General features: G+C 54.3%; 1 protein-coding gene across 6 annotated transcripts in view; it reads left to right on the top strand.

The window, feature by feature from the left end:
- The window catches only part of GREB1 (growth regulating estrogen receptor binding 1), a 90,139-nt gene that overhangs the window by 32,205 nt on the left and 30,612 nt on the right, over positions 1–27,322 (top strand). For all 6 annotated transcript variants that reach the window (XM_087823350.1, XM_087823351.1, XM_087823352.1 and 3 more), the window contains 13 exons: positions 4,944–5,060; positions 8,237–8,413; positions 14,821–15,003; positions 16,606–16,749; positions 17,514–17,642; positions 19,069–19,182; positions 19,644–19,787; positions 21,189–21,374; positions 23,283–23,633; positions 24,546–24,674; positions 25,369–25,497; positions 26,061–26,258; positions 27,008–27,188. In XM_087823350.1, the coding sequence (XP_087679476.1) occupies positions 4,944–5,060; positions 8,237–8,413; positions 14,821–15,003; positions 16,606–16,749; positions 17,514–17,642; positions 19,069–19,182; positions 19,644–19,787; positions 21,189–21,374; positions 23,283–23,633; positions 24,546–24,674; positions 25,369–25,497; positions 26,061–26,258; positions 27,008–27,188 (2,182 nt within the window). The remainder of the gene's footprint in view (positions 1–4,943; positions 5,061–8,236; positions 8,414–14,820; positions 15,004–16,605; positions 16,750–17,513; positions 17,643–19,068; positions 19,183–19,643; positions 19,788–21,188; positions 21,375–23,282; positions 23,634–24,545; positions 24,675–25,368; positions 25,498–26,060; positions 26,259–27,007; positions 27,189–27,322) is intronic.

The following is a 27,322-nucleotide window of genomic DNA, read 5'->3' on the forward strand; positions in this document are numbered from 1 at the left end:
ACAGCCGTCTGGGCAGTGTCTCTGGAGATAGCAGGTACAAGAACCCTCTGGAGACTAAAAAACCAAGAACAAACCTTTGTGATTTTCACATGTGCCAGGAATAAATAAATTATCTTCAGGCCTGGGGGCAACGTTAGGGTTTACTTAATTATCCAGAGAATAAAGCGGTTGTATTTTCTAGCCGTTAGTTTACTTTTTTACAGCCAGGTGTTGTCCTGTCAAAAGCGACCCCATGGCAATCCATAGCACGAGGCGGTTCCCTAATGAAAGTTCTCTCTTTGTTTATGTCTTTCACTTGAAGTCACCTGCAGACTTCACTTAGCTGTTGAAGTGACATGGGGCTGGGGTTTGAAACAAACAGTAATTAACTAATTGAATAGGAAAGCGTGCAGTGTGCCAGGTCCTGTGTTGGGGCGGTCATGGTGTGTATGTGCGTGTGTGTACATATGGGCCTGTGTGAGCATGTGTGTGCACGTGGGCCTGTGTGTGTGCATGTGGGCCTGTGTGCATGTTCGTCCGTGTGTGTGTGTGCATGCAGGCCTATGTGTGTGCGTGTGGACCTGCATGCATGCATGCGTGTGCGTGTGTGAGCCTGTGTGTGTGCACGTGGGCCTGTGTGTGTGCATGTGGACCTGTGTGCATGTTCGTCCGTGTGTGTGTGTGTATGCAGGCCTATGTGTGTGCGTGTGGACCTGCATGCATGCATGTGTGTGCGTGTGTGAGCCTGTGTGGGGGGTGGGGGCGGGCAGGTGGACGGCAGCATATAGTGAGAAACGAGGCACCTGGGGCTTCCTTAGCCCAGCAGGGAGATGTTCCCGTGTCACCATTGAACTCGTTCTTACTGAATTAACCTGTGGACGGCAGCAGCCAAGGGCCTGAAAGACCTGGATCTGGGTCTGAACAGACGGTCAGAAGCATGAAGTAGGAGGTACCAAGAGTTCTCTCGGGTTCACATCGAAAGTACCCCCGGTTTCTGGGGTACAAAGCATTCCTGTGACATTGTGGGGAGAGGGAAGTAACCGGAGACTATCTTGTAGGCTGTGTTTTTGGCTGGCAGAGAGACGTGGGAAATATGTGTGAAATATCACCCTTACCTTCTGACAGCACTGTAGGGCTTTGTTGCTAATGATAAATGAATGGTAATAGTAATGAGCAATAATCTAGTGCATTGGAATGCACCTTAAAATCTACAAGGTGCTTCGCCCCCACCAGCTGAAGGATCGGGAACCCCAGGCTTTGGGAAGACGGCAGGCTGGTTGCTTGAGGTTTGGAAGGTGCTCAGCTGGGGGAGAGGGAGGAGCTATTGGAGGCCCCACTGAGCTTTTCCTTATGTCTGAGATCCCCATAGACACTTCCTGGCCTCAACCTGGGAGGCTGCCTCCCGAATGCCTGATTTCTCAGGATGCCCCGGTGTGCCCACAGGTGCCAGGCAAGCGATCCTGTCCAGGGACGGTTTCGAGGCGTCCCCCCGTGCCCCCGTGTTGAGGGCTGCAGGCTCCCTGCCGGTGGTTGGCCCCCTTGCTCTGCCCTCCCGTTGGTAGGAAAACCACAGAGGCCTCTCTCTGCTTCTCCCGCCCGTTCAGCAGACCGGATAGAGACAGCCTCTGAGACGTTTTCCTAGTCGGGGGAGCTTGGTGGGCAGGGGAGCCTCTCGGTTTGCTAAATGTCGCCATAAACCGAGCCCCGAGCCCCAGCCCCCGGCGTCTGCCTGTAGCCCGGTGCGGAGGCTGTGCAGGCTGAGGCTTGTTTTGTCTGCTGTGTCCGTCAGGGCCTCTTATCTTATCTCCACCTTCCCCGGACCATATCATTAAAGATGTTTTTTATGACCAGGGAGCTGGGGCACTAAACACTCCTGGCTCAGTTAACGGCTTCTGTGTTTGTGCTGGTGACTTAACCGGGGCCTGGTTACTTTGTTCTCGAAGGAAGGGTCTCACTGCTCCCTTCTAGGGGAAACCCGTTTATGTGTTATTTATTTTTTAAAAAGAAAGACCAACGAAACTAAAAATATACAGCCCAGCACTTGGAGGTAGGTGTTTGTTAAAGAAAACGCTGGTACGTTTCTGTAGTCCCCGCTCCCCAAATGTTGTACAGTTTCTTCTCGTGGAAAGAGAGACTATTTACTGTGCATGTTGGAGGAGCAGCCACACCCAGGAGGACAGCGCCGCCTTGGACCCCCGGGGCCCTGTTGTATTTGCAGTCCTGAGGCCCCCATCCAGTTGGTTGTGTCTGGCGCCCTTTTCGAGCTCCCCTCCTCCCGGAGACCTTGGTAAATGGTCTGGTTTTGTCCCTCCTGGGTAGCAAGTGTCCTCGGCTTGTCCCTGGCTGACTCACCCCCCCAGAGGCCCTGGAATGTCTCGTAGACCTTTAACCTTTAACCCTGCTTCCTTAGGGACTGGATTTGAGCTCTTTCTTTGACTTTCTGAGGCTTAAGACCCTCCTCTTTCATTCTTTCTGAGGGTCTGAATTCCTGAGCTTTGGGGCTCAGCAGAAAAATGTGCAGACCTTCCCGGGTGTGCCCGCGGTGCTTCCAAGACTTTCTTTCCCCTTTTCACTCAGATCCTCGGTGTCTCCGCCGTCCTCTCTGAGCCTCTGGGTGCTGGCTCGGAGGGGTCTGGGTTTTGCAGAAGAGCTGCAGGTGGCCAAGGACAGTTTGAGTGCCCATGGTGAGCTGTGTTGTGTCACTGGGGCCTGGGGTCTGGGTGTGGCTCTATCCCTTCTGCTCAAAGCCCCCACCTGCCTGCATTTAATGGCAGGAAGGAAACATCTCAAGGAGGCTCCACAGTTATTTCCTGCCCCTGTTAACCTCCCTGGGTAATCTTTTTACACTCTTCCTGCCACCTCTGTGTCCTCTAGGCCCAGAAGGACAGAGACACCAGGATTCTTGCTTCCTTCCTGCTGTGACCTTCCCAAGGTCACAGGTCCGAGCTGGCTTGAAATATCCAATTCCTTCTGCCTCTTGTCCCTCAAGCACCTGTAAAATTGTGGCTGCTGTGAGGCTCTGTTGCGGGCACCTGTGCTGATTAAATCACACCTGGAGTATTCTGAGGGCATTATTTCCCCACATAGTCTGTCCCAGCTCAAAGTGACCTCCTTTTCAGATGCAGGCTCCGGCGAACAGAGAGGTTAAGTAACTTTCCTGCAGCCACACAGACAGTGGGAAACACAAGTCCTATAACTTGAGTTTCCCGATTCCTACTCCCATCTCTTTCTACTGCACACGATTTCATCACTGACCTAAACCCACTTAACCCCCTGGCTGGAGGCTGTGAGAGCCGGAGAAGTGGCCACCAAGAAGTCAGCCTGAGCAGAGGACATGGAGAAACAAGGGAGAAACCATCGTCTCCTAGACTAGCGTGTTTAAGGGTGTTCACAGTGACCCTACGTCATGAAGAAATGTGTATGCTGTTTATTAAGTGATATGTAAAGACAAGTGGAGAAAGATTTTTTTTACCCAAAATGTCTGTTAAAAGAAGTTAGAAGGACTATATTTCAACAGTCTTGAAAATTTATCGATTTGCGCTCCCCCCTTTCTCTAGTGACACTTTGGTAAATGAGGTGTCGCTGTGCATGCAGGTGTCACCTGAGGCATGTGGCTGGGACCTGGGTGACAGAGGTGAGGAAGGGCAGGTCCCACTCTGCAGGAGCTGAGAGTCTGTAGGGAGCGGCAAGAAGCTGCCTGGCAGAGCTCACACGCAGGGAGCCGTGGGGCTTCCACGCTGATTGACGGCTCTCCTGGCCAGTTCCCCGTCTGACATTACTCCTAAAACACGAGTTCCCCGAGCTCCTAACAGGCCTTGCCCTGCGTGGACGGCCCTTTGTGTGTGGGTGTGACAAGTTGGGGTGTGCTTGTATTTCCGGTAACGATACCCGGGTTCCTCCCTCGGGTAAACAGGAAGGCCTTGCGGCCGCGCTCTCGCGCCCTGAGGGGCCGGTCCCGCTGTCCTGCGCTCTCCACGGCGCCGCAGCTGGTGGCGAGGCCGTGAGCGTGGGCGTCGGGCACACCTGGGAACGTGCGCCTGTGCGCCTTCGCTTTTCACTGAACAGCTGAGGGCCATCACGGGCCGCTGCGCCTCAGTGGCCTTCCCTGTAAAATGGTCGATTTTAACAGCACGGTGCCTCCCACCCAGAGGTTCTTAGAGTGCCTGCTCCGTGCAGGTTTCGTGCTCTGTCTTTTCTTTCTCTCTCTCTCTCTTTTTTTTTTTTAAATATGTCTTTATTGATTTCAGAGAGAGGAAAGGAGAGGGAGAGAGAGAGAGAGAGAAACATCAATGATGAGAGTCATTGATTGGCTCCAGCCCACAACCCGGCATGTGCCCTGACCGGGAATCGAACCCTGATCGCCTGGATCCTAGGTCGATGCTCAACCGCTGAGCCACGGCCGGCCGGGCTCGCTCTCTTTTTTTTTTAATCCTTACCTGAGGATATTTTTTCCATTGCCTTTTAGAGAGAGAATGGGGGGGGAGAGAGAGAGAAACACTGATGTGAGAGATACATCGACTGGTTGCCTCCTGCGTGCGTCCCGATGGGGGTGGGCGGGGAGGGAACCTCCAGCTGAGGCACGTGCCCTTGACCAGAAATGGAATCGGAGACCCTTTGGCACAAAGGCCGATGCTCTAACCACTGAACCACACTGGCCGGCCTGCTCTGTCTTTTTCAACCCATTAAATACGGATTGAACCCTAGTGCGTGTGCAGACACGCAGCTCTGATGGATGGGAAGAGGTGTGACCCTGAGTTTGAAGTCCTAAGACTGGGAGTCTGACCCTGTGACCTTGGCAGAGCCATGGACCTGAGCCAGCCCCCGCTTTCCCTCTAGGAGACGGGGCGTGGGGTGGGGGGGGGATGCCTGACCTGCCGTGGGGCTGAGGACTGATCAGTGACTCGGCAGCGGAGCCTGGCTGAGTCCTTTCCTCTGCCTCCTCCCCTCTCCTCTCCTCTTTCTAGGTGGAAGCCGAGCTGACAATGAGGAGGAAGAAGAGGGGGAAGCGGGGCTGGAGCCGAGCTGCCCCCCAAACCCCTACCAGATGCACCCTCCCCCCGAAGGATGCTGCACCACGGACGGTGAGCCTGCCAGCCCTGCCAGGCAGTGCCCACTGCCCGGCGTCTGCGGCTGTGTGCTGCGGGCGTCCCCTGTGCCCAGGCCCCCAGCGGGCAGCGGCCCGGGTGCCCTCTCGTACCTGTGGCGTTGGCTACTCCACGCCCTGGGGGCTCGGTCAAGCTCACAGCCCCTTGGCCAGGTCATGGACAGCCTCAACGTCTCCCCGTGGATTCAGAGCCCCAAGTTCACTTTTCTATATTAGTTACTTTAAGACTAAAATCTATTTCCCCAGCTCAGGTGTGGTTGTGCCGCACGCATGTTTAACTCAGACCTGATGGGTAGGAATAATCTTTCACATCTGTTGGCATTTTACTGTTGAAAAGCAGATACTTGTTATCTCAGGAAGCCTGTAAAATCAGTAATGTTAATCCCATGTTGCTGTGGAGAAACTGAGGCGTAGAGACGCCTGGTGGGGTGACAGCTTGGTCCAGGGATAAGCGCTTGTGCTTGGCACCCAGGGACACCTGGATAAACTCCGGGCTCTGCCACTCACTGGCCAGACCGCTTCCGAATTCATCCGTCCTGTCACCAGAACGGTCAAGAGGTGTCGCTAGTTAGTGATTTGGTCAGTTAATTAATTAAAATCATTGAGCCCCTGCTCTGGAAACATGGCAATAAAAGGTACCAGAGTTCTCGTGCTGATGGAGCATTCTAGGCAGGCGGACACTTCCACAGGATGTAGAAGGTGCTGGTAGGGTGGGCTGGGCAAGCAGGAGTGTGTGGGAGCGCAGGAGGGGTTCCTCACACAGGCAGGGGAAGGCTTCCTGGAGGAGGTGGTCCCTTATCTGGGTTTCAGAGAATTCGCAGGAGTTAGCTGGGAGACTGGTTGAGCTGGGACCTTCCAGGCAGAGAACAGCATGTGCTAAGGTTTAGCAGGGTGAGGATATGGCCCGTTTGGGGAACTGCCAGCAGTGTATTTAGATGGGGGCCCGAGGTGGCAGGGCAGGGCTAGGAGGAGTGATCGGGTGGGTTGTGGAGGCCCCTGCACCTGCATGTGGGTCTGGACTGGACCTTGAGCAGGACGGTGGGCCGGGGAGGAAATCGGCCCTCATGGGGGCTGCTTCTCCAGGAAAAGGGAAGCTAATACATTGGCTCTTCAGAAGTAGGACTCCCAGAGTCCAAGTGTTAAAAGGGCACCGAGTTAAATAAGAAAATGGTCATTAGAGTGATTTTCAAAGAATTTCCAAGTAAATGCAGTAAACACATTGACTGCCCACAGCCTGTGTCCCCAGCTGCCCAGAAGGCAGGGTCACTCTGCAGACCAGGGGGGACCCAGGCTGTGGAGGTGAAGACCTGCTGGGTGCTTGACCTGAATCTCAGAGAATTTACTGACCTTCCCCAAGGGGATGAAGGGAACCACCCAAGCCTGAAAGGCAGACAGGGCCCATCCCGGCCCACCTCTTAGCAGCGTTGAGCCAATGGTTTAACCGCTGTGAGCCTTGATTTCCACATCTTCGAACTGGGGGCAGAAACACTTCCCCCGCGGGTGATCGACGGGAGCTTTGCAGAGCTTACCTGGCTGGTGCCACACAGGGCCCGCAGGTCTCCGTGTCCTGCCTTCCGCCTGGGGCAGAGGGAGCGCTTGGAGACAGTGAGTTGTAAATGGCATGGCAGGTGCACATGGAGAACTTTCTAAAGGGCTGCAGGTCCGCAGGGAAAGCCTGGGGATCTTCGGGGTTCTCGCTAACTCATAGTCTCAGTCGGTCGGAAACTAACGATAGAAGCAGCATCGGGGATCAGGCTAAATAGGCCTCATCAAGAACTCAAAGAAGAGCCCATCCAAAAACTCAGCGTGTCCCTTCTTCCTTTTTTCCCAGATAATTTTTGGACACTTATTTTTTTTTCTTTCTATTGACTTTAGAGAGAGAGAGAGAGAAACATCGATTTTTGTTGTTTCACTTATTGACGCATCATTGGTTGACTGTTGTATGTGCCTTGACTGGGGATCGAACCCGAAACCTTGGCGTAGCAGAACAAGGCTCTAACCAATTGAGCCACTCAGCCCGGGCCCGACACTTATTTTTTAAATAGGAAATATACATATAGGGGTGGGCATAAGCAGGTTTACAGTTGTGAGTACACGAGCCAGTTTATTCTTGTATATTTACTTATTAATGATTGTATTATTTGTTTGTATTACCACTGTAAACCTACGCTAGCCCGCCCCTGTATTTAAAAGCTCTTAAGTACAAAAGGTTACAGAGCGGAAGTCTATGCTGTGAGTCTCCCCATGTCCTGGGCCCCCAGACCCCTGCCCGGAGCAGCCAGATCACCAGGTCCTTACCCCTTATTCCTGCCACTCTCCCGTCCTCATTCCCGTGAAATGCCGGGCGTGAGAAGTATCACATCGCTCGCGATTTCCTGCAGATTTGTCTTGTATATATTTTAATGTACCATCTTTTGTCTACAGTTTTTCCTGTTGAGCTTCATTTGTACAGTAACTATATGGTGACCCCGATCGTCATAAAAACATGGGGTTAAGTGTCATTAATAACCGTGGGTGTAATTTTACCTCTCAGAACTAATTTTTTTTTCCTTGTTAATTCTCACCTGAGGATATTTTTTCCCATTGATTTTTAGAGAGAGTGGAAAGGAGGGGGAGATAGAGATAGAGAGAGAGAGAGAAACATCGATGTGAGAGAGACACATCAGTGCCTCCTGCACACGCCCTGACCTGGGCGGGGGGTTAAACCTGAAACCCAGGTACATGCCCTGGACCGGGAGTTGAGCCTGTGACCCTTCCGTGTGTGGACCAGCGCTCTAATCACTGAGCCACATTGACCAGGGCTCTCGGAATTTATTTTATTTTATTATTTTTATTTTTAAAATATATCTTTATTGATTTCAGAGAGAGGAGAGGAGAGAGAGAGATAGGAACATCAATGATGAGAGAGTCACTGATCGAGCCCACAACCTGGGCATGTGCCCTGACCGGGAATCGAACCCCGATCGCCTGGATCCTAGGTTGACGCTCAACCGCTGAGCCATGCCCGGCCAGGCAGGAATTCATTTTAAAGTCAACTACATCCAGAGGAAGGGGTTGGTCCCTGCCAGGCCCAGGATGCCCTCATCCGTCTGTCGTGTGGCTCCTGCTCCGGACACCCCCGGGCAGTGTGGTGAGCCCGCCCGTTCCTCCTAGGGTTCTGCCAGGCGGGGAAGGACCTGCGTCTCGTCTCCATCTCCAGCGAGCCCATCGACGTGCCAGCGGGCTTCCTCCTCGTGGGCGCCAAGTCCCCCAGCCTGCCCGACCATCTCCTGGTGTGCGCCGTGGACAAAAGGTTCCTGCCCGATGACAACGGGCACAACGCGCTTCTCGGTAAGTCCCTCCTTGCCCTTCTCCGGGGCTCTGTCCGCATGGTGGGCGGGGACAAGGGAGGCCTCGGGGGTGGCGCATAGGCCACCTTGGGGGCCTCTTCGCCAGCATGTCACACATCGCTTATGCCTCTCGGTGGGCTGTTTCTTCGTGGGAGGGAATGGAAATGAGATTGATTGTAGAATGTACGACCTTCCTGTAGAAAGCCTGTCATTTAGCACTCGTCCTTTGTACCTGCGTTCGTCACACCTCCCCTACGTGCTTACCCGTGTCAGGAATGGGGTCCAGACCCCGTCCTAGACCCTCCCAGGGGCGATCGATGGGGCGCAGAAGGAGGGGAAGGCTGGGTGCGGGCTCCTGCCTGCGGGGCGCGCATACCCGGGGCCCTGCCCGCTCCCTCCGTCCGTCCCTCCTGTGGTCTGCCTCTGACCGCTCGAGGCCTGTCGTTCTCATACTGGCTTTATAGGTGGGCTCGGACCTGTTAATGAACTTGCCCGAAGGTTCACGGGAAAAGGAACCGGGTCCGGATTGAAGCTCAGCTCTTCCTGGCTCCAAATTCTACCCTTTCCTGCCCTGGCCGGTTTGGCTCAGTGGTTAGAGCGTCGGCCCACGGACCGAAGGGTCCTGGGTTCGATTCTGGTCAAGGGCATGTACCTCAGGTTGCAGGCACAACCCCGGCCCTGGCCGGGGCGCGTGTGGGAGGCAACCAATCGATGCGTGTCTCTTTCTCTCTTCCCCTTCCACTTGAGGATTGGAAAAAAAAAAAAATTCTACCCTTTCCTGAACGATCATACCTCATGGCCTGTATCCTAGTCAAGGTCACCACGCCTTTGATCTTTCAAATAACCGGCGGCTCACGGAGACCCCAATGTCTGTGGAGACCCGGATGTCCGTGCAGCGTTGAGGCCAAGCTTACCAAGCCTGGCTCTGTTTGTTTGGACAGTTATTGAGCTCTTACTGTGTGCCAGGCCCTGTGCTCAGCACACTGCTCCATCAGGAGAGCAAAAATCAGGGGAGACTCGAGGTTTGGACTGAGAGCCCAGAGAGCTGGGTTCCAGCCCTGCCTGTGACCACAGCTTGCTTGTGGTGGCCGGGCCTCAGTGTCCTCACCCACAGGTGGGGAGGCCATGCCCACGCGTGCTCCCGGTCCCTCCGCCTGGCCCCGCGTTTCCTTGGCAATGATCTATTGCAGATGTAGCCTCGGGAACAACCTTCGCTGTGGAAGCCAGTTTGATTATGAGAGTTTATGGGAAAAACTTCTAGGTGAACTATGTGTACAAACATTTAAACTTCCAGTTTTGTGCTGGGTGGGTGAGCACACTTCAGGGGGTATTTACTGAGCACATTTTCTGTCTGGGGCACTGTGCTCAGCCCGGAGAGTGGGGCGGGGGGGGGGGGGGGGAGAGTGAGGATTGACCCCTGGAAGGGACAGGAATAGTTCCTGCCCTGAGGGTGGGGGTGGGGGGACATGGCCCTTGAATAAACTCTGAAACAGGCGGACAAGTGCTGACTGGAGAGACAGACACGGTTCTGGGACAATAAGTACCAGGGAGAAAGAACGTTTAAGCCAACTTTTTGGGCAGGTTCATGGGCTTATTGTAACTAGTTCTTGAAAATAAGAAAAATCCCAGGAAATTCACTATGGCAAAGAAGCTCCCAGAGTCACTGATTGCGCCTCAGATTTAATTTGCTTATGAGGCCACTTGGCTGAGCCGTGTTGGGAAGCCGGCCTGGTGGCTCGGTCAGCGTTTGATGGGGCGGTGGCCTGGGCTCGCCGGCATCCCGCCACCCTGTGACTGTAAAGGAATTGCGAGGGTAGTAAATCGAGGAGGTCCTGTGCCTTCAAATGTGGAGACAAGAATCCTTCAGTTCATTCAGCCCCGGCCCGGAACAGCCTCCGCTCCTCAGGCGGCGAGCACGGAGGAAGTGGCGTCTTTGTTAATTGCTCTCCAAAAAGCCATCGAGGTGGGTAACAAGGGCCGGCTGGTAATAGCCGAGGCTTTCTTCTTTTAAAATAACGTTATGCTCTCAGCTTGCACACTTAACACTGTTTAGGTTTCCTGCAATCAGCCCGGATGTCTGCCCGGGACAGGGTGGCCCCGCAGCCCTCGGGGGACGGGGCCCAGTGAGTTTTAGTGACCTATAAACTGGAACTGTGGATAATCTTGGGGGAAGCACTGGCCAGCTCCCCGCCCATAACTGATAATGAAGAGAGTCTTGTTCTAGTGACTGAATCAGTGGAGGGATTTTGCCTGAGAAAGTGGAAAGATTACAATCCAGGTGTGTGTTTCAGATTTTTTTACAGTAATACATCGGAAGAAAACATATAAGTAGAATGTTCATTTTTAGATGGGAGTAAGCAAGATTTTTGTTTACTCAGCAGGCAAATAATTAAGCATTTTTGGAATGTGTACCCCCAAACTGAAGGCGGACCTGAAGTTCAGCCTGGGCCCCGAAGCCAAGTCAGACCCCGTCCTTCCTCGGGAGCTGGGTGTCTGGTGGGAGAGCGCAGGCAGGCAGGATCAGAGGCGCGCTCGAGGGGCCGGAGGAGCAAACCCTGCACAGACCTCTGCAGCCCAGGTCCACGGTGTGGCGGGGATCGTGAAGGGGGCACAGCTCCCAGGGATGGGCAAGCCGCCTCGGGGGGGTGTTTGAGTTGGGCCCTGAAAGATGAGTGAAATTTTGCCAGTTGGGGAAGGACATGAAGAGCAGCTACTTTACTGGGACCCATCCTGTGCCAGGAACCATTCTTGGTTAGAAGAACCCGGTGAGACGGGCTCGTTGCTATCTAGCCTTTATATGTGAAGAAACAAAGGCACAGAGAGGTTAACCAACTTGCTTAGGGTCACCCAGCTAGTAAATGGCAGGCCTTGAATTTGAATCCAGATGACCTCACCCTGGGACTCATGTCCTAGAGGGCAAAGGGCGTGTCGGGTAGAGGGACGTCATGTGTGAAGGAGCATGGCGTGCTGGAGGGACGGTGGGGACTCCTGTGGCTGCAGCTGGGAGAAGGCTGCCGTGCCCAGGGAGCTGTTTTCTAACTATGGGGTAGGACAGCAAGGCAGCCGTCTAACGCGTCTGCCTTTCATCTTTAGCAGCTACTAACACACGGCCAGCCCTGCTTCACTTATAACTCTTCCTCCCTCCCGACCTTCCAAGTTATTCTGAGGCAAACCCCAGACATCTTGTCTTTTCATCTCTAAATGATTCAGTCTGTATCTCTAAAAGATCAGGGCCTTTTGCGGGAAATCCAGTAATATCATCATACCTAAAAAATTTGACATTGATTCCTTCATATTACCAAACCTCCAGGGTGTTAAAGGTTTGTTTTATAAATTCGTCTACAGTTGGTTTTTTAAATGAAGCTCAAGATGAGATTCTTACAAAGCATGTGGTTGTTGTGTCTCTTAAGCCTAATTTATTGTCTCTCTTTATTTATATGCCCTTCCTTCCTTGTTTCCCTCTCACAGTTTATAGGAGAAACATTGGAAGTATTCAGATAAAGGGACTGCCATGTTTTAATGTGCATTTTAGAAAGATCTCTCGGAGGTCACATGAATAACTGATTTTTATTAAAAGAGAAACTGAGGCAGGGGACCTGAGGCTAGTTACTAGCCTGTTGCAGGATTCCAGATAATTATGGTGTTGTGATCGTTGGGACCTCTGAGCCTCTTACCATCCACCCCCTGGGGCCTGTCCCAGGTGGACCTCCTGCAGCCTGCCATTAGCTGTGTGCTCAGAGACCACCTTCGGCGCCCCAAGGAAGCCACTGTGGATGCTTCAAAGACGAATCATATAACTTTGGTTCTGGAAGGGGGCATAGGGTTCACTTAGTTCTTACCTTCCCTTTTATGGTTGGGAAACTGGAACCCGGAGAGAGCGAACCACTTACCCCATGTCAGCGCCGTGATGGCCTAGGTAGGGTGAGACTTGAGTCTCCTGACCCGCCCTGAGCTCTGCTCTCTAATATAGCTGTGCCTGTCCGAGAGAGGGAGAAGAAATTACGTTTGCTGTGTACCCACTGTGTGCTGAACACATAGAGGGCACTTTACCCTCCTCATGCTCCTTCAAGGTGGATTTTTGTGAGGACATGACATAGCCGAATGGTTCAATCCCAGCTCCCTTACTTCCCACCCTGCCCCCATGGGCGAGTTACTTTCTGTCTGTGCCTGATTCCCTCATCTGGAAACTGGGGAACCTCTGAGTTGTTTTCGAGGGCTGCTGGAGGTTTAAGAGAACATTTATGATGTGTCGTGCTTGCCTCAGTGCCTGGTCAGTGTGTAATCAATGTTTGCTGTTATATTGTTTACAGATGAGAAAAGCAAAGCTCAGCGATGTTAATTAACCAGCCCAAAGCCGCATGAGTAGTGAGGCAGGATTTGAACCCGGTCACTCTGATTCATGCTCCCCTGCAGGGAGGAGGGAACAGGACAGGAGCTTTCTCTCCAGCAGAAGGGAGAGCCTGGCTTGGTGGCCGCACACGCAGGCATGCGTGCAGGATATGCTTGTTAAACAGATGCCACCTGCAGCTGCTACACAGCAACCCTGGCCCCGTGGGGAAATCGCCGAGTGCTGCTGTGGGTGGTCAAGAGCGATTCATTTTTATGGGCTGTTTTCCGTGGGACAGGACATTGAGGGACTGGTTTTCTCAGGTCTGGATATTTGTGCCTGGCAGGAATTTGAGGATTTGGGCTTCATGGCACGCTTTCTAAGCCTATCTTCTAAAGAGATTATTATAGACTTCCAAGTCCTCAGGGAGCTTTCCAAAGAGAACGGCTTATTACAGTCTTCCTCATGAAAACTTCTACTGCCTTTCAGACAATTTCTTGAAAGATTAGAGTTATTGCACATGTTCAGCTGGGGTGGTTTAAACCATTCTCGGTCTCCCGGGCCCGGTTGGTGAACTGTCCTGTGGTTCTCTTGGCTGGCCCTCCCTGGCCCAGGGTCATCTCTCAGCAGAGCAGCGGATTCTCCCGATCAGAGAGTGTTTGCCAAGCAGGGGAGCAGTTTGCTGGCCAGCTTCCTAAATACTGACTGTCCCAGGAAGGCCGAGGTTTCTCCCTTCATTTCGGATCCACAAAGCGGGGCTCTTGTGGTCTGTGGTTCCCATCCCTGCTTCTGAAATGGCCCCACAGCCCACATTTCTCATGGAGCAGAGGCCTCTGCTCTGTCCCTGGACAGGGAGGGCAGCGCTGGCCTCGGCAAACTGCTCTTAGCATCCTCGGGTTTGTGGTTCTGTTTCTTGCCCATCCATCTATCTTTTCAACACTTGGGCTCAGAATCCCTCGGAAGGTTTCTCGGGGACTTATCCTTAGATGGCAGCTGAGCTGCGTTTCTCAAGGTTCCCACGTTGGAGACAAAGGGATTAATAAAAATGTTTATCACTTCAAAGTGTGTGCAGAGACCTCCCAGGGTTCACTCTTACAGTTACCTGGTTTCCCGCCTCCTGCCTCCTTCCTTCCTTCCCGATTTTTACTGATGATCTGCCCCGTGCCCAGCACTAGTACGTGCGCCTACACGTATGTGCACAGACGCAACTCACGCCTCCATGTGGCCACACCAAGGGAGGCATTAGGGGGCCCTCTGAGCAATAAGGAGGTGCAGGGTCTGGAGAATGGTGAGGCCGCCCTTTGGGACAGGGAAGTCTCTGGAGCAGGGGGTGTCTGAATAGACTTTACGGTCCCTGAAGTCTTCTCAAGCCTGTTCTCTGGATTTTAATGGTCCATGGGAGGTGGTTTTGCCATCACCACCGTGTAGGCAGCCTTCCCAGAGCCTCCCAGCTCATGGAGCCTCTGTCACCTCCCAGAAAGGCTCTTCCTGGCCTCGGGTAGCCAGGGGACACCGGGACAGCCACATTCCAGCACAGTGTCTCCGCTCCTTCGGCTGCTGAGCCCCCGGCATTCCCTGACGCAGCCCTGGCCTGCAAGCATGGAGCTCTCTTTGTTTCTTTTCAGCAACTCATGGGATCCAATTCCTTGACTCCGGGATGGCAATTGGACTCCCCACCCGTCTCCTAATGCACCTAGTGTCAGGGAGCAAGTGTTGAGATTCTGTAAGTGGCCGGCACTGAAGGAAGCCGGGGCCATGCCGGGTGCTGCCGGTGCCTGGCCAGGGCTGACGGCTGAAGGAGACCGCGCTGGTCCTGTAAAGTTTCCTCTACGCCCCTCAGCAAGTCCAGTCTTCCAGGCTCGTCTGGGCCCATCTCCGCCTGTGACCAAGTCTCTTTGGTCCTCTTGTTGGAGTCAAGGCTGTCTTGACTGCCGGGCCAGACCGAGGCGCCGGGAACCTTCACTGTGGAGTCCTCGGGTTGGTGTAGAGGACATGGGTGGTCAGAGTTTGGATGAACGGTGTGTTGCTGGAAGAGGCCTTTGTGGGAGGTGGAGGGGCTCACGCCTTGTTCCCTCCTCCAGGGTTCTCTGGGAATTGCGTTGGCTGTGGAAAGAAAGGCTTCTGCTACTTCACGGAATTCTCCAACCACATCAACCTGAAGTTGACCACCCAGCCCAAGAAGCAGAAACACCTGAAGTACTACCTGGTGCGCAACGCGCAGGGGGCTCTCACCAAAGGACCCCTCATTTGCTGGAGAGGCTCAGGTGAGCGGCTCAGCTCCGAAGGGCGGGGCGGGTGAAGGGCGTGTCCCCAGGGCGAGCCAGGTGCCGTCAGCAGGACTTTGCAGAGGGACAGCTCTGCAGCCCGCAGGGTTGCAGGCCAGAGGGCAGTCTGTGGGATTTAAATGCCGCCTGCATTATGGTGTGTTGTTTATAGCGTCGGCCTAGTTGTGTGGGCCATTTGAAAGCTGGCAGAGGCCGGCCACACTATGCTGTACCTCTTCGTGGCCAGTGTGTAGAGGGTTCTCCAGTGGGGGTGGCTTTGTCCCCAGGTGAACATTTGGCATTATCTGGAGACATTTTTTTAAGGATTTTTAAATTGATTTTTAGAGAGAGGAAGGGAAAGGGGGAGGGGAGAGAGAGAGAGAAACATGGATCGGCTGCCTCCTGTACCTATACGGGCTCTGTCCACAACTGAGCCCACAACCCAGGCATGTGCCCTGACCGGAAGTGGAACCCGCAACCTTCCAGTGCGTGGGATGACACTCAACCGCCGAGACACACCGGCCAGGCTGGAGACATTTTTGATTGTCACGACTGAAGGGTGCTGCTGGCATCTGATGGGTGGGAGCCAGAGAGGCTGCCAAACACACTGCAGCTCACAGGCCACCCCCCCCCCCCAAGATTTATCTGGTCTGTGTCCATGGTGCGAGGCTGCGAAACCCTGATTTAGAGAAACTTGACTTGAATAATGCCCTCCACTCCACCGGTCCTTGAAGAAGTCACTGTGCTCCACCCCCCCCCTCTGTCCCCCTGTGGGAGAGGGGCCCATGGCCACAGTCAGCTATGGACGGGAGAAGCAGGGGCTGGATTTCAGAGGCCCAGCCTTGGTTGCTCCTGAGATACCCCCAGTTAGCCTGTGAGGAGAGGGGCATGTTCTAGAAGGGTTCTCAGTGACACGACCAGGAGAACCCGCCTGCTGCCCCTCACGTGTCCACGTTGGTTCACTTGGGGTCACTGGAATCTCCCGGCCAGCTCCCCTGAGTAGAATCGGGGCTCCAGCAGGGGCTGGCTCTGGGCATTCCTGCCCCCACTGCCCCTGTCACTCTTTTCTTACATCACTCACTGAATATTTCTGGAGCTGCTGCTAAGTGCCAGTCATTTTCTAGGTCCCGGGGCGGCAGGTTCTTCCCGCCGTGGGACCAGTTAAGGGTCCCGATCACTCACTGTGACCGAGCACCTGGCAGGTTCTCGCCTCACTGGGGCGGAGGCGGCTCACGGGCTGGAGGGACGAATCGGCTTTACCTTTACCTCTGAGCGACGCTCTGCTCTTTCCTTGGACCTGAGGGCAGCGACCGGATGATGCATTTGTATCCTCTGTTCATCTTTCTTCCACAAATGCTCGCTTCTTCCTCGCCTGGCAGTCCGTGTCCCTCGCATGGACCCCTGCCCTCGGCACGGAGCCGTGGGGGTTGTCGCACCCCCTCCTCCCCGGCTGCACTGAAACAAAGAACAGGGTGGCGTTGCCCCATTATTACAGTTGTCTGCGTACCTGGCTCTCCCGAAGGTCAAACCCCAGCCTGGAAGGTCACCTCTAACGGGTGGGGCAGCAGTGAGCTGGTTTTCACGGCTGTGTCTTGTCCGCAGAGTTCAGAGGCCGGCAGGCCAACCCCAGCCCTTGCTCCAGTGCCCTCTTCCCGCCGCTGGACAGCTCTGGGCCCCTGGCTGCCTTCTCCGGCGAGCCCACTCCTGGAACGAACCCCAGCATCCCCGTGGGGGCGCAGCCAGCAGGTGAGGCGACAGAGCAGCCCCGAGGGAGCCACCTGGCTGCTTGGCTGCGCAGCCAAACCTTCGGATAAACGGCCGCGTGGTTTGTGTTCTCTTTTCCTGCCACATCTTTGCATTTCACCTTGAATTTGGAATAGTTTTCAACCCTGAACGCTTTGTTTTTAACTTGGAAAGGTGTTCTGCGTTCCTCTTAGCTATGTCATGTGATCCCCTTGTTGGTGGGGGGTGGGATCCCTCTGCACCCCGTTTGCAGCACTGAGCTTGCTGGGTAATGGGCACTAAGTCAGTGTTGGAACTGGGCTCCAGGGAGGGGCAGGTGAGACTAGACAGGTGAGACCAGAGCACGCTGTGTCATGTGCTCAGTGTGCCCAGCCCGTGAGCACCCGCGACCTCGGTGCCCACACACCTGACAGCTCCTGATACACACCTGACTCTGAGGGCGACGAGAAGGTAGAAGGAAGTTGGGAAGCCTCAGGGCCAGTCCTGGGGTCATGGAGCCCCGCTGGCCGCTGCCGTCCCTCGGTGCTTCCAGTGGGGAGTGCTCACTGCAGGAGCCTGTGCATGTGTGTGCCCATGCGTGTGCATGTGTGTATGTTTGTATACGTTTTCTCAGAGGCGCAGAATCTCTGTGTCAGGAGTCTGTCCTCCCGATGGGGCTCGGCAATGAAAAGCTAGTTTGAAAAAATGAAAGAAAAGTAATTTCTGGCTCGCTGGGCGCGCCGAGCGGGCGGTGAGCTGACCTGCTCCATCTCTTTCTCTCTGCCCAGGGCCAGCCCCCGATCACCCCTCACTCACCGCAGCAGCGGGCCCAGCTGTTCTCAACGGCAAAGACTCCCCGAAACAGCAGCAGCTGGTGAAGAGCAAGCTGTCGGCCATGCCACGGCCTTCGGCACTAGGTAGCGTTGCCTGTCTTGGGGGTCCTGCCCTTCTTGGGGTCAAGGCTTTGGGGGGGGGGGGACGCGGGAGCCTCCTGGAATTGGTGTTGCTGGGAAGGAGAGTCTAGCCAGGTCGGCAGGTGCCTCCTGAGTCCGTGGGGCTGTGCCCAGGCCCTGGTGCTGGGTGACCGGTTCTGCCAAGCAGCCGTGAGAGCCTGTCATGCTTGTCTCACTGTGAGCCACCTGTCAGGAGGGCTGTAGAGTCCTGGTATCATGGGAACATCAGATAAATATGGATCCAAAATCCAGCTCTGCCTCTTGTTAGTCGGGGGACCTTGGATAAGACTTCTGGCTAAATGTTCCCTTGTCTGGCGGGAAGAATTCTGCTCTGAGGCCTGTTGAGAGGATCAGACGAGGTGCTACATGGAGTCAGGGCACATGTAGCAGCTCACTAAGGGCACCTTATTGCCACCCACATCAGCATCATCGTTGAGCTGGTCTGTCCAGGGAGGGCTTCCTGGAGGAGGTGACAGCTGAGCTGCAGCTGACAGCGGGGGAAGCATTAATTAGAGATGGTTTGGGAGGAAGTGAGGAAGAGGGACGGAGGAGGCGAGGATCCGCGTGAGGAGGAGGTGAGTGAGGGGTTAAGCAGACCCCCTGCTAGAGCAGAGGCTGTGGGTTGAGGAAGAGTTGAGGCAGAGCAGGGACCCAGCTCTCTGACTCCGAGTCCAGTGCTCTCCTCTGTGCTGCCAGGAGCCTTCTCATAAGCCAGTCAGGGTTGAACGTGTAGCTTTAAATGTAGAGGAAATTTTGCATTAAAAAATTGGTCATAAAAGTATGGTAACCAGTTCTTGATATTTTGAATAACTCACGAACATAGCGTGAGTCACGGGCGTGCTGTCATCTAGTGTGGGCAGGATGACTCATGAACAGCAGTGGGTACCAGCTTCTGTTCCCCGGGATTCTTTGGTCGGAAATTAGCTTTCAGGGCTGGGGTGGGAGAGGGCACTTGTGGATCGGTACCGCCCCCAAGTGGTGAAACTTCAGTGGTGGATTGAGGAACAGGTGTTAATACATTGGCATGTGAGATGCTGCTGTTGCTGCTGTGGGTCTTGGTGGCTACCATTTATTGGACCCAAACTCTGTGCTTTACATATATTCTCGTTAGTCCTGATCAAAGCCCCTTCCAGAGTAGGTTTTATCAACCCATTTTAAAGGTGAAGGAGCTAAGGCTCCGAATTGAAGTTTACACACCTGCAATGGAATGAAACATTTACAAAGACTGACAAGATGTTTTCTTGTGCCCAGATACTTCAGTAGATGCTAAAACCCACTGTAAACTGTGGTTTTAAAATATATAACAAATAAGTATTCTGCAAGTCAGGGGAATGTTTTATTGAAGCGCCTCCCTAGAGACAGCCTAATCCACTCTCTGGATGTTGTCTAGGTATCTTATCAAACTCCGGCCCCCCCAAGAAGCGCCACAAAGGGTGGTCTCCAGAGTCTCCATCAGCTGCAGACGGGGGCTACCCCCAGGGTGGTGGGAACAGAGCGAAGTATGGTAAGTGACAGGAGCCTTGTCAGAAACCCAAGGCTCAGCTACGAGTGGTGGCGGTGCTGGCTGCTGGTGGCGTGTGTGTGTTGGTGAGGAATCTCTAGGGAGGCTGACTTGGGTACAATGAAAGGCTCTCTTTCTCTATTATAGTTGTGTCACAAAGCCTAGGGTCCCTGCGTGGTAATGAGTTCCCTGATCCTAAAGGAATTTAAGAAGGAGCTTGTCAGGGATACTGAAGAGGAGATGGGTCATTTGGTGGGGAAGTTGGGCCAAGTGACCTTGAAGATGCTTTTGACCTCAGAAATCTGCGATTCCAAGACTTGGGTGCCCCGGTGGCAGCCAGCGGGGGGGTGGTGGTGGGGGGATAGGGTCACGCTGTAGCAGATGCGTTGGCCGCCTGACGCTGGGTCTGCGGGAGATGGATGCCTCGTGTGTGTGTCTCCCTAACACCCTCGGCATGTTTCCAGAGAGTGTGGGCGTGGCCTGCATGCCACAGGTTGGCCTGGTGGAACCAGCTTCAGTCACCTTTCCCGTGGTGGCCTCCGGAGAACCCGTGTCTGTTCCTGACAACTTGCTGAAGATATGCAAGGCCAAGCCGGTGATATTTAAAGGCAAGTCCCGCGGCGCAGTGCGGGGCGGAGGGGGCGAGGCTAGAGGCAGCACCCGGGCATCGGCCCGAGGGTGTCCTCCTGAGAAGGTGCCAAAACTCCTTCCAGGGCAATGAAAAGACCAAGCAGACCAGCCACAGGTGTGGCCCCCGATCAGATGTTAACAGCTATAGAGCTTGTCATTGTTTTCCACGACAGGCCCGAGTGAAGTGATTTCACTCCGGGGTGTTCATTTGTTCTCTCCTTCCTTCACTTACTCGACCTCTCTAGGCTCCTGCCATGGTGGCAGATGGCAGGTGACAGGTGACAGGCTTGGTGCTGAGCACCAAGGACTAGAGATAGATGCTCAGTCCTCGCTGATTTGTGAGACCAGGAGCCCCGGGCCGGGCTGGGGATGGTTCTGTCGTCACTCTATGCCGCTGGTATTTTTGACTATGAATTCTGACTTTGGTTGGATAAAGACAGCCACGGTCATCATGAAGAAACATAAAACAAAACTTGATTTGATCTTATTTTGTGTGAGTAGGCTAATGTATGTATGCTATGTGGGGGTCAGTTTTGGGCTCAACTAAAGAAATCCCTTTTCTAATGAAGCGGGAGACCTTGAAATGTGAGGACTTATTTGATGATGGCACCTACCTGGCAACACACATGCACACACACACACACACACATGCACACCCATGCACATGCAGTCAGGCCCAGCCTTTCAGGGGACGCTCATGCACATTTGCTACATTTGCTCATCTCAGGAACCCCACAATGATGTCCTATCTTTATCCCATTTTACAAATGTAGAGACTGAGGTTCACAGAAGTTAAGCTTCTTGCTTAGGGTCACGAAACTAATGAATGGCGCAGAAGAGATTTGAACCTGGCCTGGGCTCTCCCACCTCTGAGAGTCGTCATCAGAACGAATTTGGTACATTTGCTAAAGTCCTTGTTGAGCCTGTCAGTGTGCAGAGTCTCTGGTCTGCACAGCGATTTATTTTCCAAATTCAGAGAGTCCTGGGAAGATGGAGGCAGAATCCCACATGGGGTCACTGGGGAGGCTTGGCTGGCAAAGACTGAGAAGGCGTCACCCACATGAGCCGCTCGAGTCGGTGCTGGAGGAACGGCTCGGGTGGCCATTCAGCCTTGGCACTGCTTTCTGGGCCTTCACTTCTCGCCTGTAAAATAAGGGATTGGATTAAATGAACGCTACTGCCCAGTTGGTCATGAGAGCAGGGACCCCAGGTGAGCAAGGGCTGGAAGCTGGACATTTCCTTGAGAAAGGGCACTTGAGTTACTACAGAGGCAACTCGCCTGCCTGCTTTAACTCCCTTCAGTTCAGACGTCCACACTCGTGGGGCCCCAGGCTGTGCCCGAGGCCAGCTGACGGGCGGATGCTGTTGTTTGCCCACAGGCCACGGGAACTTCCCTTACCTCTGTGGGAACCTGAACGACGTGGTCGTGAGCCCGCTCCTGTACACGTGCTACCAGAACTCCCAGTCCATCTCCAGAGCGTACGAACAATACGGAGCCTCCACCATCCAGCCCATCTCGGAGGAGATGCAGCTCCTGCTCACTGTCTACTATCTGGTCCAGCTGGGTGAGTCCCTCCCCTCTTGCGGGAACCTCTGTTGGAGTAATCGCTAGAGGTGGGGGCAAGTGCCCAAGCCCTCGTCCTGACCATCGCTGGCAGCCGTGTGAAGACCAGCTGTGGGTGGTGGGAATGAAATCCAGGGAATGTGCTGGCAAGTGTTATCAGGGACTGCAGTGGTCACCACCCTGAGAGGCTGGGAAGGGCTTAAAATAGGCCAAAATCCATGGAGATAATTCAAAAGTGATTTACCTGCCGAAAGTTGAGTGAAGACTGAATATTGACCGTTGGTTTGGGGCATATGGAAGTGATCGGTGACCTTGATGGGTGGTGTATAAGGAGTGTGGATAACCCACATTGGAGTGGGTTGGAGAACTCCCTGGGAGCCTTTGGGGGGGGGGTTCTCGAAGGGGATGTGGGCTTGGGGAAAAGAGTATAAACACGGGAGATAGAACAGCAAACCCAGTGAAATTGTGACACAGCCCAGTGAGTGGGCGGTGTGATCCCCATTTTTTCAGATTGGGAAACTCATAGGAGAGCTCAGGGCTCTGCAGCTGGTGCCGGGTGGGGCTGGATGGGAACACATCTTCTAAGCAGAAGTGTGGTGTTCTTGCCTCCAACTCACCCAATTATAAAATTTGGACACATAAACCAGGGAATCCCGGTAGGAAACCAATGTTGAAAGTATTTCATCTCACTAATCATTAAAGAGATGCAAATTAACCAATGAAACAAGTAAAAATTTTCTCAAATTATTGACAACAACCCGAGTGATGGTGTCCAGTGGAGCTAAGGCTGCAATTAAACCAATCTGTGCCATTAACACCTTGCTGACGAGCTATTTCGAGCCAGAACTCACTGGTGCAGCTGGCTGCTTTTACCACCTTGACCAGTCAGCAAGGTATTTAACATAAAAGTTGACACGTTTAGACCATCTACAAACAGTCTGATGATCTGTAGAAACTGGCTCAGTAAGCTCACATTTGAGAATTTAGACTGAGGACGTCATGTTCTATACAGAAAGATGTGCACTGCAGAATTATTTATAAAGGATCCTTTGGAGGCAATAAAAGAACCAACAATAGAGACATTGCTAAGTAGATGCAGGTGCCTCGCTCTGATGGACATCAGCTGTCCATTATCAGGGCTCTTCCTGAAGATCATGAGCAGCCTGGAAACGCTATTAGGGGTGATGGTGAGGAAAGTAACGAGCCCTGAAGTCCTAAGCCCACAATCCTTATAGCAATTTAAAGCCTGCCTTTGGGGGCGGCGAAATACTGAGCAATATACCAAAATAGCTGTGGTTCTGTTAGGGTGGTGAGGCGATGGCTGCTTTCCTATCCTCACTGCATCTCCAGGCATCTGGAACACGATGCAGCAAATAACTTAGATCACCGTTGTTTTTAAATGATCTTAAACGCATTTTCCCAGAACTGCCCATTGCCTTTGTGTGAAGCCTCTGTGCGGGGCGTGTGGGGCGTGTGGGGCGTATGGCACGTGGGCACAGTGAGGCATGTGGGCCATGTGGCCATGTGGGCCATGGGGTGCGGGGACACGTGGGGCACAGTGAGGCACGTGGGGCACGTGGCCATGTGGGTGCTTGGGGTGTGGGGGCACGTGGGGCACAGTGAGGCACGTGGGTCACGTGGAGCCTGAGGCACGTGGGGCACGTGGCCATGTGGGCACACGGGGTGTGTGGGCACGTGGAGCCTGAGGCACGTGGCCATGTGGGCGCATGGGGTGTGTGGGCACGTGGGTCATGTGGAGCCTGAGGCACGTGGGGCACGTGGCCATGTGGGCGCATGGGGTGCAGTGAGGCACGTGGGCACTGGGGTGCATGGGCACGTGAAGTGCGTGAGGCACGTGGGGGGTGTGGGGCAGGCGCTGAGGCCTCCTCCCCCTGCCCTGTGCTGCCAGCGGCGGACCAGGTGCCCCTGATGGAGGACCTGGAGCAGATCTTCCTGCGCTCGTGGCGCGAGTCGCACCTGACGGAGATCCGGCAGTACCAGCAGGCGCCGCCGCAGCCCTTCCCGCCCGCGCCCGGCGCCGTGGCGCCCGTCACCTCGGCGCAGCTGCCCTGGCTGGCCGGCCTGGCCGCCAGCTCCTGCAACGACAGCGTGCATGTCATCGAGTGCACCTACTCCCTGGCCGAGGGCCTCTCCGAGATGTTCCGGCTGCTCGTCGAGGGCAAGCTGGCCAAGACCAACTACGTGGTGATCATCTGTGCCTGCCGGAGCGCGGCCATCGACTCCTGCATCGCGGTCACCGGTGAGGCCCTCGCCCGCCTGGCAGACGGGGAAGCGGCTGTTAGTTTCCCAGTCGCCCTCTGCGGTTCTGCCCTTTCTGCCCCTCGTGGCCTTGGGTTGGCAGCTGCTGGGTAGGAACTGCAGTGAGTGCCCAGTGGCCCTCCTGGTGCCAGCCACTCGTACCCTGGATCTGAGTTGGAGAATATGCCATTCCTCCTGGGATGAAATGGGGAGCAGTCCCCCACCCTACTGGGGTGGCTTTGGAGGCTGGACAGACCCTGTGGAAAACCTAGCACCAGGCATGTGATAGGCCTTAGACATAGTTTCTCCTCCTAACTAAAGGAGGTAAAAAAGAAAGACCTTGTTGTGTTGTGCAGGTTAACAAGTCCTTTAATTAACTATAGAAACACTTATTGAAGCCCTACTTTGTGTATGTTACCGTACAATGTCCTAGTGTCTTTTACCAATCTTTGATCCTAAATTCATTCTGTATCTATAGTTACTTTATGTTGACTTGAGTAGTATACCCAGAAATAAACCTGGAGCCCCTGCTGTGTGTCGGGCGTTGGGCCACGGGTCTTATAAACAGGGTCTTGTTTTGTTCTCGTGACTGTCCTGTGAAGTGGGTTCCACTGTCAGCCTCATACTGAGGAAACTGGGCCTGGGAAGGTTCAGTAACTCACCCAGGCTACAGAGCTAAGGAGTCAGGGGAGAGTCGGGTTCCAAGGCCAGTGCTCTGGGTTTCCCTCTTACTACCCTCCCTGTGGCACAGGGCCAGGCTGTGTTAATTTAACTAACGGGAACACCGGGTCTTAGCCAGGCACAGTGCCCGGCGTGGGGGATGGAGAGACAGACAGGCGTACACCTGCCGTCGAGGAGCTCCCTTGCTGATTCGAAGTGGAGGATCCCCTGAAAGTTGTTGCTTGTTTTCCAGGGAAATACCAAGCCCGGATTCTCTCTGAGAGCCTTCTCACCCCAGCGGAGTACCAGAAAGAAGTCAATTATGAGCTGGTCACAGGGAAAGTGGACTCCTTGGGGGCCTTCTTTAGCACCCTCTGCCCAGGTAGGCTTGTAGTGAGACAGGCGCAGATTCATGAATGGGTCAGACAAATAAAGACGCAGAGCGGGAGGTCATCGAGGAGCCCATCCCGTGTGACCTGCTGAGGCTGCCCTTGGTTCAGGTGTGCGTGGCCGCCCCTCTGGCCTGTGCATCAGCATTTACGGCCCTGGCTGGCGTGGTCCCTGGCTGCCATCTTCCTGCCCTGGCTGTGGGTTCTCCTGGGTGTGTGGTTTCTGTCTTTTTGGGGGCACATGAGGGCCTTGAGCCTGTTGTTTTCACTTCTCTCCAAAGTGCTCCTACCTTCCCCTCTGAATTGCTTGTAGTTTCTCACTGGAGCAGGGTGTTCTGTGGCTCGCTCCATGGGTTCTGTGCCAGGTGTACCCGTCTCTGGTCTCTGCCTGGCTACTCACCCCTCAGGACTCACCCATAGTCCCAGAAACCCTAGCTGGACCCTCTTCCAGGATGGGCTTGGGCCCTTTTCTCTGTCCTTCTGTCGTGTTCCTTCTGTCCCAGCATCTACACGTCACCATATAATTTCCTCGGAGGGCTTGGACTCCTTGACAGGACACTTGTGTCTTCTCTATCTCTGTTCCCCCAGGCCCAGGACAGTGCCTGCTGTATTGTAGGTGTCCCTAGATGTTTGCTGAATTTCATGAGATGGAAAACCCATTTCTGTTGTTCATTCTGTTTTGGGCAGAGGGCGACATTGACATTTTGCTGGACAAATTTCACCAGGAAAATCAAAGCCATATTTCTTCCTCCCTCACTGCCTCCTCTGTCACCAAATCAGCGTCCCTGGACATTGGCGTGGCCCCGGTGTGCACAAGTGAGTGGTGAGAGGGGGAGCTGGCGGCCAGGGTCTGGGCTAGCGAGGCAGCGTCCAAGGACCCTGGGCTTACACAGACATGTTAGAGGACAGTGCTTCCCCTTAGCATCAAATTAGATCCAACATATAATTTTAATTGTAGTCCTTGATGATAGAGGTTGTTTACCCTGAGATGTGTGTCTGTAGACGTCTCCTGAGCTGGCGCATTTCTAGCAGTGATTTTCAAAATATTTATTCACACCACGTTCCTGGAGAGCATGACAGCTTTTCTTCCTGGAAACCTGCAGCCTCTTCCAAAGTCCAGACTTGGGGCCAGGTTCCGTAGGATGCTGTCCTTGGCCTTCCAGGTAGAGAAGGTCACCGCCTCTGTGCTCCTGAAAGCTGGGACAGGTGTGTGAGGTGACCCTCGTGGTGAATAACCCCGGAGCAGGGGCTCGATAAATGCTGCTGTTTCCCTCACCCTGTGACTGAGCACTAGACGGAGTTGCACTGTTTCCCTAGCAGAGGTCCCGGGTGTGGCCGTCCACTCCCAGCACCTCACCTCCACGGGGCTCCGGTTCTAGGTTACAATCTGGAGGCCCCCCACATCCGGCCCTTCCAGCTGGCCGTGGCCCAGAAACTCCTGTCCCACGTGTGCTCCATTGCGGATTCCAGCACCCAGAACCTGGACTTAGGGTCCTTCGAGAAGGTGGACTTTCTTATCTGCATCCCACCCTCGGAAGTGACCTACCGACAGACCCTGTTCCACGTCTGGCATTCAGGTACGGGGCCTTCGGGGTAAGCTGGGGTGTTTGCATGGGGGAGCTTCGATCTGTTCAAGTTTAGGTTGGGATCTGAACACCAGTCTTTGCTTCTACAGTAGACAGGGCAAGAAGTGTCGCCCCCGTTTTGTAGATCATGAAACTCATGCTGAGAGATGACGACTCGCCTGAGAGTTTATAATCCGTTAAAGGGAGAAAGAGGGCTTGAATTTTCACTCTGCCCCACTCTGGTCCTTGACCTGTGTGTTGATATCCTGCTTGAATGTACTTACCCTGTGCTTTCAAGGGGACTAAATATGAAATACACAGAGTCAGTGTCTCAAGGATTCCCTGTGGTATCCCCTATGGCCCGGAGATGCAGGCTGGGAGATGCTTTTGCAAGGGGGGGTGGGACCTCCCCTTCCCCTTCCCCCCCTTCGCCCCCTTCCCCCCTCTTCCCCCCTCTTCCCCCCTTCCCCGCCTGGGATCAGCTACATCATGAAGCCAGCTCTGCTGTGTCCCCTGGACGGGCTGCTGTGCACATGCCAGGCTGTCAGCAGGCTGTTCCTGGGCCCAGCCCTGCACAGATGGTTTCACCGCAGTCCTCTGGAGGACCCTGCCTCCTGACTCAGCCGGGCCTCACACACCCTTGTGGCCTGGGGCTGAGCACAGCGCTGGCTGTGAAGGCACTGCTCCTGGGCTGTCTGCTGAGTGAGTGAACACGGGGACAGTGTTGGGGACAACTCTGGTGTGTTCTCACTGTGCGGCAGGGGTCTTGCTGGAGCTCGGCTTGGACAAGGAGCACGTGACCAAGCAGAGGGTGGAACAGTACGTCCTGAAGCTGGATGCCGAAGCGCAGGCGAGGTTTAAGTCCTTCCTGCAGAGCTCCTCCCAGAACCCACACACGCTCTTCATTCTCATACACGACCACGCCCACTGGGATCTCCTGAGGTCAGAGGGGCTTTGGCATGCGGCGGGGTTGACGCATCCCTTTGAAATGACATATGGCTGACAGGAGTGTGGGCACTGCCTTCCAGAGACGGGTGCTGTGGGGGGTTGGCATCTGTAGGCAGATGCATGGCTGC

Source organism: Miniopterus natalensis, chromosome 13 (assembly GCF_054644295.1).
Source record: "Miniopterus natalensis isolate mMinNat1 chromosome 13, mMinNat1.hap1, whole genome shotgun sequence".
Lineage (NCBI taxonomy): Eukaryota > Metazoa > Chordata > Mammalia > Chiroptera > Miniopteridae > Miniopterus > Miniopterus natalensis.